At 39.2% G+C, this 19,154-nt stretch overlaps 1 protein-coding gene across 1 annotated transcript; it reads left to right on the plus strand.

The window, feature by feature from the left end:
• The first annotated feature begins 12,231 nt into the window (after window positions 1-12,231).
• On the plus strand, window positions 12,232-13,161 carry LOC119572050 (acidic proline-rich protein PRP25-like). The gene is made up of 3 exons (XM_037919064.1): window positions 12,232-12,256; window positions 12,483-12,635; window positions 12,809-13,161. Exons 1-3 carry the CDS (start codon window positions 12,232-12,234, stop codon window positions 13,159-13,161), a joined length of 531 nt encoding a protein of 176 aa, XP_037774992.1.
• The last annotated feature ends 5,993 nt before the right edge of the window (window positions 13,162-19,154 follow it).

Raw genomic sequence — 19,154 nt, forward strand, 5'->3', positions numbered from 1 at the left:
GGGGGCTTCAAATTTAATTTGGGAAAAGTGATGGGGATTTTAAAAAAATTTTTCCAAAAAATTAGACATAATTTCAAAAATTTTAAAGGACAAAAATTTACCTTAAGGGGCCCCTACAAGGAAATTTTTTAACAAAAAAAAGTTTTAAAGTTAAACAAAATTCCCCCAAAGCCCCTTGGTTGGGGGGGAAAGCCCTTTCGCCCAAAAAAACCCCGGAATTTCTCAGTGGGGCAAAAAGCAGGTTTTTTGCCAAAAAATTTGGCCCACGGCCTTATTCACAACAGGTAAAACCATAACAAAACTGAACGAAAATTTTCCTAAAAGGCCGGAAAAGGGGCCCCCCAAGGGAAAAGATTTTTTGGAATATTAAAATTTAAAAGGTTTTTCCCGGGCCCCCAAAATTTTAAAAAACAATAAAAAAAATCAAAAAAACCCAAAATCCCTTGGGGTCCATTTTAAAATTCATTTTAAAAACCCCCCGGCCCACACAAAAAAATTTTTTTTTTTTGATAAAGTTTTTTTAAAAACCCCAAACCTAGTAATAAAATCAACAAAAGGGGAAACCAAATTTGGGAAAAGCCCGGGGGAAACAGGCCTTCAAGAAATGGCCGAAAAAAAAAGTTAGGGAAGGGGGAATAAAAATCAATCCTTTTTTGGGTGCCGAAAATTTTTTTGGAGTTCAAAATTAAAGGGAAAATGGGTTTTCCCCAAAAGTTTTTTGAAACTTGGCAAAAATTTACTTTCACCCAAAAAATCAATTTTCCTTCATTGAAAAATTTTCGGGGTTGCCCCTCTTTAAAATTCCCCCAAGAAATTTACAAACCCCTCAGAAAACCAAAAAAGAAGTTTTTAATTTTCCCTTTTAAATGTTGGGTTCCCATTTTTATTTGCAACCCGTTTTGCCCCATTTTTATAAATTAAAAATTTTTTCCCTCTTTTGGCGATAATTTTTAAATTTTCCCAAAGCCAAAATTTTGTTGTTTCATTTTTTTTGAAAGAAGAATAACAATTTGGTGCCCTGTTTTTCAAAAGGTTTTTTTAAAATATTTTGATTATTTTTTTCCCCAAAATCCCTTTATCGGGCAACCCTTAATTAAGTTGAACGGTAAAAAATCCCTTTTTTCATCTTTTTGGTTTGGTTGGGTGAATCCTCCCCAAAACCTTTCTGTTTACTGTTTAGCCCCAAAAAAATTTCTTGGTTTATGCCCAAAAAAAATGCCCTTTACAAATTTTTAATCTTCAAAAAAACGGGGGCCCTTTAAGGGCCAAAGGAAATTGGGTGTTTTTTTGGGAAATTGAAAAACCGCTTTTTGGTACATTTTCCCATAAAATTTCCAAAAAACCGAAATTATTAATTTTCTACATCCCACAAAAATTTTTTTTTTTTAAAGGGGGAAATTGGCAAATTTGATGTTTCCCCTTTTAAACCAAAATGTTTCTTTTGTTTCCAAAACCTTTAATCCTTAAAACTACCCTTTAAAAAATTTTAAGGGGCCAAATTCCTTTTTGGCGTTTGGCCCAAAATGGTTTTTTTTTTTCAAAATTACCCCCTTTTTTTATTTTCTCCCGTTATTAATTTTTCCTCAGGGGCTTTTCGTCCTTTCCCCCCTTTTAAAATTTTCCCGAAATACATCTGTTCCCTAAAATTTAAATCCTACTTTTAAATTTTTTTTTAAATTTATTTCCTTAAAAACTTTTGGGGCCCCTTTCTTACTGGGGTTTCCCCTTTTTTGTTCCCCTTTAACATTTCTTTTTTTTCCCTTTTTCCGGTTATTTTTAATAATTTTGTTTCCCGAACTTTGGGGGTTTTTTTAAATTTTTTTTGGGATCTTTTCTTTATTTTGATAAATTAATTTTGGGTTACCCGGGTTTTTTCCATTTTTGGGTTTTTTTTTTAAAAAAATTCTTTGTTTTCTTTCCCCCCCATCATCCTTTTGCCCGGTCCCCATTCTTCTCTTTTTCTCTTTTTTTTGTTTTTTTTTAATCCTCCTTTTTTTCCGGGTTTTTTTATCCCCTTTTACGTTTTTTATTTCCCCTTTTTTTGGAAAGCGTTAAAAAAGGGGTGTTTTCATGTAAATTTTTCTGTTTTTCCAACACCAAAACAATCCTTTTCGTTCCCTTTTTTTCCTTTCCCTTTTTAATAAAGTCTTTCAAAAACCCTTCCCCCAACTTTCGTTTTTTTCCTTAAAAACGAGTGCCTTTTTTTTGCACTGTTTTTTCCTTGTTTTTCCTATGTTTTTCCCTTTTTCCCTTCAAAACCCCCTTCCCCAATTTTAAAAACCCTAATCTTTTATTCTTATGTGAAAAAATTTTTTTTTAAATTTAACTTTTTGTTTTAATAAATTTATTGTTTTCCCCAGAAATGGCTTTTTTGGACTTTTGCAAAGGAATCCCCCCCCTTTTTTACCTCCTTTGGGGCTTTTTAATTTTTTTTGGGTTTCCCTTTTAAAAATTTTTTTGGTCACATTTCTGAAAAAAAGGTTCGTTTCATTCTTTTCCTTTCCCTTTCCTTTTTTGGGGTTAGTTTTTCCCCGTTGGTTAACCCCAAACTTTTCCCTTTTTGGAAATCCGTTGTTTTGTTCCGTTTAAATTTTTCCTAACCCTTCCCTTTTTGGGCAAAAAATCCTACTTCTTTGTTTTTTTATTTTCCGTAACCCCCCGGGTTTTTTTTTTAAAAATAATTTAATTATTATTTTAAAAAAATCCGGTTCCTTCTATCCGACTTTTAAAAACATTATACTTAATGGTTTTAACTTGGAATGAAAATTTTTTTTTCATTTTTAGAAACAAAAACAAATCTTTTTCTTCCCCTTTTTTTCCTTTTAACCCACATTGGCAAAAAAGCTTCAAAATTTCCATTAAAATTTCTTTTAAAAATACCCAAAGAGAAATCCCCTTCTTTGAATGTCCCCTTTTATTTTTTTTGTTTGTTACCAACCCCAAATTTTTGGAAAAAAAAAAGAGTTTACCCGGGTTAATTTCCTTTTGACTTTACAAAGGGCCCCACCTGGGCCCGGCCCAAGGGGTTAAAAAAAGGGGAAATTTCCCCCCCCTTTTAAGGGTCCCCTGTTTTTTTTAACCTTTTTGAAACCCTTTTATTTTTTCCCCGAGGAAAAAGCTTACTTTTTTTTTTCTTTTCCCCAGGGTGCTATTTTGGCTTGAAAACTTTAACCCAAACCCTTAAAACCCTTTGGGTTTTTTTCCTTTATTTTTATTCAAACCCTTTTAACAAGGAAGAAAAAAAACCAATAATTTGTTTTTTTTTTATGGGAAAAAAAAATTTTATTTTATCAAATTCCTTTCAGGGTAATAAAAATTAATAAAAAACAAAAACTTAAGGGGAAAAAAATTTTTTAGTTGAAAAAATTTTATTTTTTTTTAAATTTCACATTTTTTTTCCCCAATAAACCAACTCCATAAAAAACCTTTTTTAAAATCCAAGACTTTAAATTGGAAATTAAATAATTCCCCCTTTTATTTTGGGGGGGCCGTGAAAAAAAAAAAAGTTTGAAATAAAATTTCCTTTTAAATATAAACCCACTAAATATTAAATAAAAAAAAAACCCAAGTCCTTTTCCTTTGGGGTTTTTAATTTTTTTTAAACCCACTTTTTTTAAATTTTAAAAACCCAATATTTGAAGTAAAATTTAAATCCCCGTTCAACGGGCCTAAAAATTTAAATTTTAAAAACCAAAATTATAAAAAATTTTTGTTGTTATTTTTAATTAGTTGATTTTTTAATCAAAGGGGTTTTTTGCAAAAATTTAATTTCCCTTGTAAACCCGGGTTTGGTGAATTTTATTTGTTTTTTTTTTAAAAAAATTTTAAACTTTTCCCTTTTCCCAAATCACCAAAAACCCCAAAAAAGGGTTTAAATTTGAAAAAAAATTATTTTTTAATTAAAATTTTCACAAAAACGGAAATTAACGTTAAAGTAGGAAAATGAAAATTTAAAGAATGGAAAAAAAAAAATTTTAAAATAAAAAAAGTTAAATTTGGGGGCCAAATAAATTTTTAAACCAATTAGATAAGAAAAATTAAAAACAAAAAATTCACTAACCAATTAAAAAAAAAACCCATTTATATTACTGCTGAATTTTGGGGAATTAACAAAGGAAATTTTAAATTTACAATAAATTTTGGGGGGTTGATTTTTTTTTACAAAAAAAATATTTTTTTTCCCCAAAAACAAAAATGAAACCTCAACAACAAAATTTTTCAAATTTTTAAAAATTAAAGAAATTTAAAATTTTTTAACGAAAAGTTTTACGCTTTTGTATTTTGATAAAAAATTTAAAAAGAAAAAATTTTGGAAATAAACTTTCAAAAAAAAAATTTTTTTAAAATGTTTTAAATTAAAAAATTTAAAACCAACAATTTTTTACCTTAACAAACAAAAACCCTTTTAAATTTTGAAATCTGAATTAAACAAAAGCTTGTAATTTTTTATTTGGTTATAAACAAAAAAAACCAAATTTTTGGAGTAAACCCTTCATAATTTTAAAAATTTTAAATTTTTAAATGCCCGGGTTATTGGTTTAAAGCGACTTTTGATAAAAGATTCCCAAATTTTAATAAATTTTAAAAAAAAACAAACAGGAAAAAGAACAAAAAATTTTATTTACCAAGAAATCAAAAAAATTTCTGAAAACATGGAAGCCCAAACCCCGAAAATTTTAGGTGTTTTCCCAAAATTTGTATAACTCTAAATTAAAAATTAAAATTGAATTCATGTGTTTTTGGTAAAAAACCCAAAATTTATTTTAAAATTAAAAAAAGGGTTTTTAAGTTTGTTTTGTACCAAAATTTTAACAATTATGCAAAAACCCTTTTTTTTTGGGAATTGGGTTTTCCCAAAAGAAACCCCTAAAACCGCCTCCAAATTTTACTTAGGGGTAAAAAACCCCTTTTTTTCCCAACCCAATTTTTGGTTTTTTTTTGGGAAAAAACTAGGCAAAAACATTAATTTTTTTATTGGATTCACCCCCAAAAAACCTGTCCACCCCCAAAAAAACACACCCAAAAACCCCCAACCCCCCCCCAAAAAAAACACCCAAAAAAAAAACCCCACCCAAAAAACCCCACAACCCCCCACACAAAAAAAATTATATATTTTAATATATATATATATTTTATATATATATATATTTTTATATTATATATAATATATATTATAATATATTATAAGATGTGGAAATTCTATTTTTTGGTTACAGGATGTGGAAATTCTATTTCTATTACCAGGGGACCACGGGGGTTTTTCCCACGTGGACCCAATTTTCCCAAAAAAGAACCCCCCCCGCTCAGGGGGGGGGCGGAGGTCACTTTTTTATATCTGACCTCTTTTGGGACCGAGAGTCCGTCCCAAGCTACCACGGGGGTGGGGTTTCGCTCTCGCCCCCCCCGGGGGGAGTCCGTCCCAAATTTTAACCGACGCGGTAGGGTCAGCTCTCGCCCCCCCCTCCGGGGGAATACGTACCAGCTACTAGCGCGCAAAGGTTTCCTCCCCCCTTTCTCCCCGGGCAGCCCCGTGGCCTCCACGCGGCGCTTTTAAACCCTTTAGACAAGTCGTAGCGCGTCCGTGGGCGTGTGTTCACCCCCTTTACGTGTGTTTTGGGGGTTCCCCGGGCCCGCCACTGTACTAGAGACAAATAGCCGTTATATTGTAAAATTATATAATTTTATAATATATATATATTCAAATATATATATATATATAATTTTATATATTTATAATATAATAAAAGATATATAATATATATATAAAATTAATATACACCCCAACGCACACACACAAAATGCTATTTAAATTTATATATAATAATATATATTATATATATAATATATATATATATATATATATATATATATAATATACTATTATATAAATATTTTAAAATTATGAAATATTATATATTATTATTAATATATTTATATATATATATATATTTTATATATTTTTGGGGGTATATACAGGAAATAAAAATATAAAAAAATTTTTTTATATATATTTTTTTTATATATATACATATTTATACATACTTCCCACACATCTACTTTTTATATATAAAATTTTATAAAATATATATTTTAAATATATATATATAATTTTAATATATCATATTTTAATATATATTTTATATATATTATATATATATATAAATATATATAATATATATATTGTGTTTGGGGTTTTTGTGTAATTTTATATATAATATATATATATATATATATATATATATATATATATATATATTTTTGGGTAATTTTCATATATATCCCATATGTGTGTGTGTGTGTGTTTTGTTGTGGGGTTGTGTGTGTGTGTGTGTGTGTGGGTGGTGGGGGTGGTGTGTTTTTGGGTGTGTGTAAACTGCATATACTGTACACCACCCCACACACCACACTCATATATAATAATTTATATATAAAATATATATATTATATTACATAAAAATCTTCCACACACCCTTTATTTATTATATAATTATACACAAAACACACAAAACCACACATTTTTTATTAAAAATATTTACACACACACACACACACACAAAACACACAACACACACACACACCCCACACACACACACACACACACCCCAACACACACACGCACGCACAGACACAAACACAAACACACACACGCACACACACAAACACACACACACACTCACACACACACACACACACACACACACACACACACAACACACACACACACCACAAAACCACACCCCGGGCACCCCTCACAAAAACACCCCCAAAACCAAACCACACACAACACACCACACACACACACACACGAACACACACACAAAAACGCAAAAACCCCCAAACACACACCGCACACACAAAAACCCCACACCACAAAAAAAAAAAAAAAAAAAAACACATATATAAATATATAATTATATATTTTATATATATATATTATATATATATATATATAATATAAAATTATATATATAATATAATGTATGTATATGGGGTTAAAAAGGAAAATATATATAATATATATAAATATAATCATAATATACATATAAAATTTTATATAATATATATATATATAATATATATACATATATTTTGGGTTTGTTTGTGTGTGGTGTGCGTTTGCTTTGTGGGTGTTGTGTGTGTGTGTGTTTGCGGGGTGAACGTAAGACCCTTTGACACCAAGGTGGCAGGGTCGCATCGGGCCACGTGAAAATTTGGGTCCCTGGGGCCCGAAAATCCATTTTTCCCCAGGGTAATATAAAAATGTTAAAATCAAATAAAAAGAAAAAAAGGGGAAAATTTTGATGCATATTTTTTGGAGTATTGGTCGCCCCGTGACCGACCCTTTTTTGGATGAGGGGGCAATCACGCGCTTTTTTTACAGGAGGAAACAATGCAAAAAACTATCCCCTCTTCTAGCTTGTAAACCCTAGCATTTTAAAAACCTGTGAAGAAATACAATGTTTAATGATAAAAATATAAACTCGTACAATAGCAATACTTGAGGGTGGAAAAAAATCCATACAAGCACATTAGGGAAATGGTTAAATCTTTGTTTCGAATTTTGTATCAGTGATCTAAACGCTTTAATCCATTAAAGTAAAGTCAACCCTGAAAGAAAAATACATATAAAAACACATTGTCCTTTTAAAAAGGGGGGTTTCCCTTTGGGGGAGCAGGTGTTTGGGCCCCCAAACCCAAAAGTGCCCTGAAGCAAAGCGTGCGGACACTTAGAGTTTTAAAAAGTTTTTGCCCCCAAACACCCACACGGAAAAGGGGGCTGTGATTGCCCATAAAAGGGCCTATAACGGGTTTTGGGCCCAGTGATAGTTTTTAGACCTTGACTTTTTTATTTCCACGAAAGTAAAACAAAGAAAAGGGGACTACACGAACGTTTTGGGGAAGCGCTAAATTAACGGGTTTTTTGGGGTCGGGCCCAACCACCCTGGGGAGCCAGAGGTTTGTGGAAACATGGGCACGGTGACTTCTGAAGCAAACCTGAGGGGTCAGATGGGGTCGGATATAATCGTTATAAAGGGCCCTCGTTGATGCAATTGATCTTAACTGATAAAAAAGCCACATTTTTAAACCCTTTTTGGGACCCCCTGCATATTTACATGCCTATTGCTGGGTTACCTATTCACGCCTTAGTAGGTTTCTAAAGGGGTTTGGACATTTTCCGTTTCTCACTGCATTGTCCTTTTCCCATCTTCGGGGCTCCTCTTCCTTTTTATTCATTTTCTTTTTCCCCTGGCCCATGGCGAATCCATCTGTCCTCACGTCCAACACGTCCTCAAAAGCCCTCGCCACGCCCCTCCTTGATTTGGGACTCGTCTAAAAATCTTCAATTCAAGGTGTTTTTCTCCACACTGCTCGCAGATCTCGCCCCAACACCCTTTCTCGGTTACATGTTCTCCAAGTCCTCGAACCCTTGCCCGAATCTACGGAAGTAGGGGAAGGGGCCCGTCCTCCTGGGCATTTTAAAGGGCGGCTGATACCTGCATTTAAACCCAAATTTCCCTGAAGTTTGTTTGGGATCTCGGACGGTCCGACAGGCGGCGCCCTTCCACAGCATCCTGAGTAACTGGTCCCTGCACTGATGATTTCCCCTCATTTTTTTCGCTGGTTTGGGGGGACCTCGGGCAGGTGGCGCCCCTCCACAACATCATGGGGTGGTTTAAATACCTTTTTCCCCCAAATCCTGGCCCCGCAGACCTATACCATTTTCCCGGTGACATCTTTCCTACAGCATCCTAGGGAAACTCCCAACAGGGTACCCCTTTCCCATGCCAATGGGATGTCGGTAAAACCCTATCTTTATTCACTTTAGACCAAGAAGTAAAAGGCAACAGAGAGGGGGGATTTTAAGTCCCTATTTAGGGCCGGGTTTTATTTATAAAAATTTTGGGCATTTTTTAAATGTTGGGTTTTTTACTTTGTTTTCGTCTTCAAAAGATAAAAAAGGAAAATAAGGGAGGGGAACGAAAGTAGTGATCTCATGGCCCCTGGATTGAACTCCCAAATCATCTCTGATAGACTCAGAGTAGAAAAGGGGAAACAAAACAGGGCAACCCCGCAAGGTTTTCAAAAACCCATTTTGATCGGGGTGATCCCATAGAAAAATGTCAAAAGGGCGCCCCCCACCAGATTCGCAGAGTAGAGCAAGTTATTTATAGTTTTCCCCTTTTTGTTTCTTTTCCCCCTTCTTTCGTTGGGTTTTTTTGGGCATGGGGCCCCCCCATCAATGAAGTTTTACTTAGTCTGACATACATAGCTAGACTTTGGGGCTATTTCTGCATTGCAAAATTTTTTTGTGGAATCCGAAATGTAGATTAAATAAAATCTTTGATTGTGTAATAATTTCTGACCGGGGAAAGGGATATGCTTCCGAAAAAAGTTTGGGTAAATTTTTTTTTTCACGTCAACTTCACAAACCTGCGCCCATTCTTCGCATTCATTAAAAGGTTAAATTCCCAATTTGTGGTATTTTGAAAAAATTTTGTATTATCACAGTATTGTTAAACAACGTTAATCGTCGTTTTGTGACTCATTCTCTGTGTGAGCTCCCCAAACCCTTTCATTCTCATTCACAGCCCTTTCGTTTAAAACCACACACACTTACCCCAATCACCATCCCAGAACAAAGGCCCGGGGAAAAACCTTTTTCCCATTAAAAATTTTTTGTTGCTGTCGAAATTGTAGGAAAATCACACAAATCGTTTGGGAATTTCCTAAACATGCCATGAATTTAGAAGGTGATTTAGGGTGTAATTAAAAAGGGGCACCGACGAATAAAATTTTCTCAATCAAATGAATACCCTTGGGTTTTAAACTTACTATGGTAATCCCTCAGGGGAAAGTTTCAATTAAAAGATTTTCCCGAAATGGGGGTTTTAAAATCGGGCTTTCTGTGCACAAATTATTTTTAAAGGGAAGATTTTGGGACGATACACCAAAAAAAAATTTTTGTATAAACTCGTTTTTACAAGCTCCGCTCTAGTACTATTAACTTTGTCCCCTTAAACCCAATGTAACAATTCTTTTCTTACCCTCCGTTTTAAAAACTAACAGAAACAAACAACGGGAACAGGGGAGTTTGCCCTCTCAAGCCATCTCTGTGCCGACCAAACCAAAGTGGGGGAAAAGTGGGTCATTCGAGAGGGGGAAGCCCCGCCATAATGAGAGCAAAAATAATGTTTGTTTATTCGACTAAAGAAAAATGAAATAATTTAAGAGAATTAAACGAACTGAAGGATTTAAAAAACGAGGGAACCCTTTCTAACAGTAAATTTACAAAAACTCGAAAAAAAAGAGAGTAAAAGTGAAATAAAATTTTTAAAATAACTAGGAGTTAGTTTTCAAATTAAGAGAAAAAAAAACAAAACCATTTTAAAGTTCTTGAAAAAATTTAAAATTTCTCAAAAAGGAAGAAAATTACTTAATAACGATTTCATGTTTGTTGACCGCGGGTAAACTGAAATAAGAAATGGGGAACCTAGGCCCAAGAAGAAAGAGTAAAAACCCTGCCTTTTCCTGTCCCCAAACTTTCCCCCATTTAACACTTTTAAAAAAAAGAAAAACCCTTTGGAAAAGAGTGACTGCACATACGACTTCACACATTATTGGGGAAAGGAGAAAAAAAGAACTAAAAAGGGCCCCAAAAACTTGTATTCAATTCACCTTTGGTTTTAAAGACATGCCCATTCATAGGAGCTTTGGGGAAAAGAGGGGAATTTCAAAATATTTGTGTCCTTGTTGCGAACCAAAAAGAAACGCAAGCCCCCTGCCCCCCGGGCTGGAGTGCCTCAATAAGGGCTTGATTTTTTTTGGGCAGTGAGAGGGGGTTAGGTTTTTTGACTCTTTTTTTCCCTAGAAGATTAAAACACAGTAAAAAAAACACCGAGAGGGAAAAGGGTGTCGCGTTTTGGGGTTTTGGGTGACCTCTGAGAGTAAAACTGAAGGGTCAGCCCGAGGTCAGATATAATCGTCACCCTAGGTACTTTTAACTGATACGGGCCCCAAACGTGTTAAACTATAATGCCCACGCAGTGCATGCCATACAAACACACACACAACACCACACACTGGGCTACAAGACGGTTTAAAAACCACCACCATAGTTACGTAGTTACAAATAGCCACAAATTTTTCCCCAGCCCAACTTTTTTGGGCTTTTTTGTATTTGCTTTTTGTGTTTTATGAAATGTACAAATACGTGTTTTGGGTGTGTGTGTGGGGTTGTGTGTGTGTGGGGTTTGTGTGTGTGTGTGGGGTGTGTGTGTGGGGTGGGGTTTTGTGTGGGCATTTTTAAAATAATACATTAAATGCATACTCCACACCACAACATATTTTAATAATATATATATTATATTTAAAATATATATATATATATACATATATTATAAAATTTATTATATTTATTATATATATTATATTTATATATATTTTGCATTACTCCCTTTTTTGTCTGTGTGTGTTTTTTGAATGTATATAGCAAAAAAATATATTATAATATGAAAATTTTTAAACATCCATATATATGGTTTTTTTTGGGGTGTGTGTGTTTTTGTGTGTTGTGTGTGTGTTTTGGGTTTTGTGTGTGGTGTGTGTGGTGTGTGTGTGTTGTGTGTGTGTGTGTGTATGTGTATGTGAAATGTGTTTGTGTGTGTGGTGTGGTGGGGTTGTGTGGGTGTGGTGTGTGTGTGGCATACATAAATACATTACATATTAAATACATTATATAAATTAAAAAAAAAAAAAATTAAGAGGGAAAATTGTAGACCTTAAAAAAAAATAGAGGCAAAAGGGAAAGGGAAATATTAAAACAACCCGCCCTTTCCAAACCAAAAAACCCCCAAAATGCAACAGTTTTTTTGTCACAACTGCGCCCTTTCGCCGATTTTTTTCCTCACTCCGAGCGGGGGGCTTGGGCCCTTTCCCGATTACCCCTACACCCGGGGGGAAACGAGGGTATGGGGCCCTTTAAAAATGGGGCGCGGCACAAAAAAGGGAAAACAGGAAAAAATTCAGCATTTTATCCGGTGACTTTGCCCCTTTTGCTCCCTTCCCCCATGTCCCCTCGCCCTGCCCCTTCTTTTGTACATATTTTGTTATTTTGTTTTTTAGGGGTAATTTAGTCCCTTTTAGCAGTAAAACCGCTCTGACCCCCCTTTTTTAATTCAAACCCCTGCATTGGCGACCTTGCCGGGACCCGCGGTTTGGAAAAAGACCCCCATGGGGAAAACTACGGGGCAAAAAGGTAAAACGGGCTGGGCTTGAAGGCATGGTTTTCCCTTACACTCACCCAAAGAACAGGAGAGGATAAACCCGCGAACATTTGGCTTTTTCCCCCCCGGGGGAAACGGGAGGTACAAGTCAGCTGGGGGAAGAGCAGCGGGGGGCAGGAACCGCGAGGGAAAGACGTCGGGGCAGAGCAACACTATGGAGGAACGGGGGCCCCCCGCTTTTGCTTTTTCCCCCCCTAGAAAAGGAGCCCGCGCCCCGGGAAGCTTATGTGAAACCCCCCGGGAGTAAAAGGGCTGGCCAGAGGAGCGACGGGCCCACAGAGTCGCACTTGACGGATCCGCCCTGCCAAAAAAAACCGTCGCAGCGGGAACTTGTCCAAGACGGACAAAAGCGTAGGAACCCCGGGGGGACGGCCGTCGAAAGGGAAGGCAGGCCGGCCCGAGGAGGGGTTGCAAAGTTGCATGTCCGTTTTTAAAACCACTTTTGGGTGGGGGATGTGCCCCCCCGAACGACCATTTGGGCGTGGGAAAACCCCCCAGGATCCGGTGGCATGGGGCCCTTCAAGGACCCCCTTCCCCGGGAACCGCTGGAGGAGCTGCCTGCCCGGGCCGGCCGGAGGAATTGCCTCCCCTGACGGGCCTGGAGGAACCCCCTGCCCAAAAAAACACCCCAGGGGAATTGCCTCCCCAAAAACCCCGCGCAGAGGGAGAAACCCGGGTTTGGGTACGGAAATGCCCCAACGACCATTTGGCGGGGGGGATCCCGCCCAAGGAATTGGTGGGTATCATTTGCCGGGGGAGTTGCACGCCGAGGTACCCTGGGGGAAAGCTGCCCTGCCCGGGAAAGGGGCCCGGGAAAGGAACAACCCTCCCAAAGGATACCCTGGGGGAAAGGCAGCCGCCCATGAAGGGACCATAGATTTTTCCCTTTTTGCCGAGGATCGCGGGGGAAAGCACTGGTGGGTCCCGGGAAACGTGCCCCCAAAACGACCAAGGGTCGGTGGGATCGGACTGCCGGAGGAGCTCCCTTTTTTCCCAAAGGACATCCCGGGAGGAGCTGCCTGCCGAGGACATGCCGGGGGAAGCTCCCTTTCCGAGGACTTTCCGGGAAGGAGCGGCCTGAGGCCATGCCGGAGGAGAAAGGCCTGCCGGGGGACTGCTGGAGGAGCGGGCCTGCCGAGGAGAGGGGCCGGAGAAGCTCCCGGGATAGGGGGACTGGTGGAGGAGAAACGGTCAGCAAGTTGACAGAAGGAAAGACCGTAATCGCCGGAAAAAAGTGTGGGTGCAGAAGGGCAGGTCCTGGGGCCACATCCCCGCGGGAAATGTGGGCCTCGGACCCCCTCGGTATGGCATCTCGCAGTTTTTGGGCTCTCAAAAATAATCTTCAATTTTTGGGAAGTTTAAAATTTTAAAGAAAGAAGGGAGTTATGTCACAACTCGAGATTACGCGGGCCCCCTTTCCCTCCGTTTTTTACCTCACCTCCGACGGGGGGCTTAGGTCCTTCCCGTTTGGCTTAAACCCTCGGGGGGAACAGGGAAAATCGGGCCTTTACACGGCGCGGCACGGGAGAAGGAGAAACCAGGCAAAAATTTCGGGCACACCCCCCACGAGCCCTCGTCAATGTAAAGAGTCACTTTAATAAAAAATAGGTAAAATAAAAGTCCCATTGAGCTATCTTGGAAAACCGGGGTTTTCAATCGCCCCCTGCGACCCTTTTTGGGTTTATTATCCTCTCTAATCCCATAAATTCTAGAAAGATTACCCTTTTTCAGGGGTTTTTTGCATTGCCACACCCTCAGGGGGTTATTTTTTTTTTGCCTATTGACGGTGCCCACGGAAAAACTACCCCACTCCTCAGCCCTGCAGCTCTTCTTTTCCAGGGTAACCTGTATAGGGAGGCCCAGCAGTCTGAGGTGACATTTAGTTTGCTTTTTCTCCTCCAAAACCCCTTCAATTTTTTGTGGCCTTTCGGGACCTACATAAGTCTCAGAAACTTTTCTTTTCGTCGGGGTTGGTTTGGTGCCTCTTATTTTGTTGCCCCTTTGTAGAAAGGATTGGCAATAAGGGGAGGCCCAACACAAAACTCCAATCCCTCAGGGGCGCGGGAGAACGCAACCACCCCCTGACCTGTGGGGGTCGAGTGCACCCTCTCTGAAAATCTCTTTGAAGAGCCCCCAATCCCCATTTACAACCCCCCTCACTTTCTCGGGCCCCTAAATAAATTTTCCCACCTTTTTTTCACCCTCGCTGATCCCCTTTCATCCTACTCCCCTCCACTCCATTCCTGAGGGACCCTATGCACCCCCAAATCACCATGATTAAGGTAAAAAATTAATGTAAAGGCGGCCCGCCCTCGCCCAGGCACTTTTTAAGCTGAATTAGGGGTACTAAAGTACGCCCCCAACCCCCTGAGGGTATGTTTCCCCCCATTGGGACCCAACAGGCAGAGAATCTTTTCTCGGGTTTTCCAAACCCCCACCCCCCCCCGAAAAACCCCCGAAAAATTTGGGGGTTTTTTCACCTGTGCCCCCAATTTGGGATATGTGAATTAAACCCCAACCCCCCTAGTTTTCAAAAACCCGACAACGGTTTTTTTCGTAAAACAAACGAAGACATTCCCAAATGAAATCATGGCAGCACCCCCCCACACTAAATGGAAAGCTTTCCATATAATGAAAACTCTTTAAAATAAATAAAAGCGAGATTTGCCGACATCCCTGGGCCAAAAAATTACAGAAAAAGGGCTTTTTTACCTCTTAAAACTGTATGCCCGGCACTGTGGAAAATAGAGTTTGAACGCTTCACCCCATTTAAAAATGCATGAACTGTTTAGGGCATTGGAAAATCTAAAATCAAACTATAAAGAGGAAAAAAAAACCCGATGCTCTGAATGTGGGGCTGGCACCCACTCATACCCAAGCTGCACCATAAACCCATAAAAAAAGTCTGAAAACTTGGGGGGGGCACCCGGGGAAAATTTTTCCCAACACTGCCCCATCCAGAAAGAGGCTATCCAAAAACCCCTAAGAGAAAGGGCAAGAAAGAAAAGGAACTCGACCTCTAAAAGGTAGCTCAAAAAGGGAGCACAAACTACAGTGCAAGCAACTACGAATGCTTGGAAATCCCTTTAAAAAATCAGGGCCGCCCAAAACACAGGGAACAAAAGCGAAAAAAAAACCTCCCAAAAAAAGCCCCGGTGGATTTTAGCCCTGCCCCAACAACCGTCAAAAGGGAAAACATGGGGGTCTTTCTTGGGGGGGACGCACAAACCCCCAAAAAATCAACCCTTAAAAGGCTTTAGGGGGAGCCAGGGAGGCCTTGAAAAGGAAAAACCTCCCTGACCCCCCAAACCCAGGGGAAGCTGACTCCTTGGGGGTCCCCCTCCCCCCCAGTCAAAGCCCCCAGTACGGGTTCAAAATATCCAAAACCTTAGAGAAATCAGCTTGATAAAAACAATCTTCCCAAACCCCCCCCTACAAAAACCCCCACCCCACCCCCCGACACCTCCCTTTAAGGGGCCCCCAAACAGCAAGCTGCCCCCCATAAAGGCCCCCCTCCTCCAAAAAGGACGCCTTACCAGGGACGACAAAAAAGACACTACCTAAAGCAACTCCCCAGTCTCAGTCCCTTTCCCTTTTATCCCGAGGAACCCTGACACCCCATTTTGTGGGGGGTGAAAGGCCTGGAGAGGCGATGGGTGGCACAGTCAAAAACCCTAAAAATTTTTCAACCTTGACTCTTCTCTAAAAAAACCCGGGGAAAAAAAACAAAACTCAGACAGAAAAGGGAAAACGAAAAAAGGGCAATCAAAGGGGTTTTTCTCTAAGGGGAAAAGCACCCTAACATGGTCGTAGCTGCTAAACCCCAATGAACACCTTACTCAGGGAAAAATCCGGTAACCAACATATGATCGAAAGACTCCTGACCAAAACACCCAAATTTCAAAAATGGACATCTTTCCGGGAACAATCAAAAAAACATCCGCAAAAATGCTAGAATTTCCCATCACTAAAAACTCCGCCTCCAGTCCCTCCCAAAATAACTTCTACCTGGACAACAAAAAAAAATTAACTCTGGGACCACATACAGAAAATATGCCCCAATATCAACCTCATAAAAACCATGGGGTCTAACACTACTCCACTAAAGATTTTACCCATACACAATCTAAATCTTTCCAAAAAAATCACAAAAAAAGAAGCGACGGCGTAGCAATTTCTCAGAAAAAACATAAAAAAACTTCACTCAGACCTTTTGGCAGCGAAATAAACACAACCAAAAAGGACCCATTATACGGGGGAAAACTTTAAAATCCAACCACGAAGACCATACATCCCGAAACCGCATCCGCCCGCTACTGAGGGCACAAAAAACCCAAAATAAAATCATGGGAGACTTTAGCGCAAACCCCCACTCTTTGGAAAACAACCACACCAAAGCAGTAGCCCAAAAAACTCACACACCTCGGTCCACAAAACACCAACATATATTGCAAAATAACCCAACCAAAAACACCTTCCGTCCTTTTGGGGGTTTTAAATGTATGTTTGGGTGTTTTCCCGTCTGACCCCCTGAGGAAATCCAGAACCTCTTGGGGGCTCTTGTGCTCTTTTTGTTCCCATTGTTGTTTGCTCATTCTGGGGGAAATCTTTTGTTAGTTGCGTTTTTTTTAGTTCTCTGTAAACGTGTGTGTAATTGTGCGTCCCAGCCCCGTGTTGTTGTTAGTTTGGGGTAAATGTTTTGTACGTATTTTGAGCAAATTTTAGGTGGGATGGGTTCTCTGGGATGGGGGAAAAATTTTTTGTGTTTTTTTTCTGGGTATGTTAAACCGTCAGGCCGCCCTTTTGTCTGGGGTACCACTGTTTAAGGGGGTTTTTTTTTCATGTGTGTGGGTTTTGGGCCCCCGAATCGATTATTTGTGTGTTTTTAAATGGTTTTTTTAAATCCCCCCCCAAATTTGCATGTTTGTAAGATTCTTGGGGGTTTGTTGGGGTTTATGATGGGGTTTTTTTGATAGTGTTAATATTACAGGGGGTGATTTACTGGAGGTTTACATGGGCTTTTATATATGATAAATGAAGGTGTGCTCTTTGGGTTGGCAATACTATTACTTGCAGAGCCCACCTACCCCAGAAGAAATTTTTTAAAACCATTAAACACACCAAAAAACAACACCGGAAAAAGCAGGGATAAACAAAAAAATCTTAAAGCTGCCCCCACAGTGGTCCCAGGCTTTCATCTAATCTTCCAAACAGCACTGCCACAGGATATTTTTCCCCCACAAATTTTTAAAAATGCCACCAAACACCCCCATACCAAAAACGGGGGAAATCAGCAATGAGGTTTGGGGAAATACCGCCCCTCCATAGCTGGGAAATTCCTGGTAAAAATGCCCAGAGAGGGTAATCACACGCCGACTCACTACACACTTTCCCAAAAAAACATAACCCCAAAGTAGGCAATACGGGTTTCCCCACACAGGGGGCCGAGAGTTTATCGCCCTCGCTTACTGGAGATTGCTCTCGGTCTCGCTAACGCACCAGACCAACATCATTTTATAAGACATCAGCAAGGGGTTTTCAAGGTCTGGCCCTGACGGCCCCAAATACAAATGAAAAACAGTTACAACTTTTCCCAAAACATCTCACAAAGCCCCTTTTTGCAGCTTCCTGGACCCCAGGCCCGGGCCCCTATACGCCTTGGAAACCACCTGGGCACCCCCCTCCACCCCGAGGAAAATGGAGTTTCCACAGGGAAAACATTTTATTCCCCCAACCCTATTATCCTGCATAAAAAGCCAATCTCACAAACCCACACCTCACAGCAAATATTTTTCCTATGCAGCATATCAAAACAAAAAAATCTATACCCCCTAAATCACAACACTTTTATGAAAATCACAACAGAAAGGGCTTTTCAAACATCAAAAAACCCTTTAGCAAAAATTGGGAAAAAACAGACAAAAAATCAACAAATTCAAAATCTCCCCATCGCATCAGAAAATTTAAAATCCGTCCAGTCAAAAACCCAACACCCCTAACCCCAAAAAGGCAACATTCCCTTGGGGTTCCACTTCCCCAAACAAAAGGGTTCACACACCCTCAAAAAAAGAATCACCCCAAACCAAATAACACTCACCAAAAAATCAAGGCTTCACATGCTGCTACCACGAAAAAAACTCAGACTCTAAAAAAAACAACTGTCAAAACCCAATTTTTGAAAACACAGCTTCCCCTGGTTGCAATAATTTAAAAACCCAAAAATACAAAATGCAATCGTACAGAACAAAGCACTACTCCTTTGGTACACCCCGGGAAAAATTTTAGACTGAAATTCCCCGCAGAAACTACACAGAACATACATCAAATTTAAACCCTTAAACACACGCATACAAAAGAAACTAAAAAAACCTGGCCCCGACTAAAAGCGAACAACAGACGAAAACTACAACAAAATCATTGACAAACAAAACAAACACACACAAAAAAAAAAAAAACCCCACCTGGGGGCCCCCAAAAATTAACACTCACAAAAACCCTAACACCCCCCCCCATATACGGGAAAAAACCACCGACTTTTGCCCTTTACCGATTTACTAATATTAAGGATTAACATAATTTAAAAAAATTTAAAAAAAATCAAAAAGTCATCCTCAGAAACCCTAAAGGATTGGGGTAATTTCCACCCAAACAGCAGATAACAGAATGGGAAGAGACGACCATCCCACTCGGGCCCGCTCACCGCGCGCGACGCGGAAATTGCCAATCAGGGGTAGAGGGGCGGGCCCCCCTTGATGCCCCCTCAAGGTAAATTTTGGTAGCTCTTTTTCCCTGGCTCAAATTTTGGGCCCCTCGGCCTCTAGGTCGAGGTTTTTGTGTGGGTTTCCTTCGTAAAGAATATTTGGGGCACTT

This window comes from Penaeus monodon, unplaced genomic scaffold, assembly GCF_015228065.2.
Source record: "Penaeus monodon isolate SGIC_2016 unplaced genomic scaffold, NSTDA_Pmon_1 PmonScaffold_928, whole genome shotgun sequence".
Classification (NCBI taxonomy): domain Eukaryota; kingdom Metazoa; phylum Arthropoda; class Malacostraca; order Decapoda; family Penaeidae; genus Penaeus; species Penaeus monodon.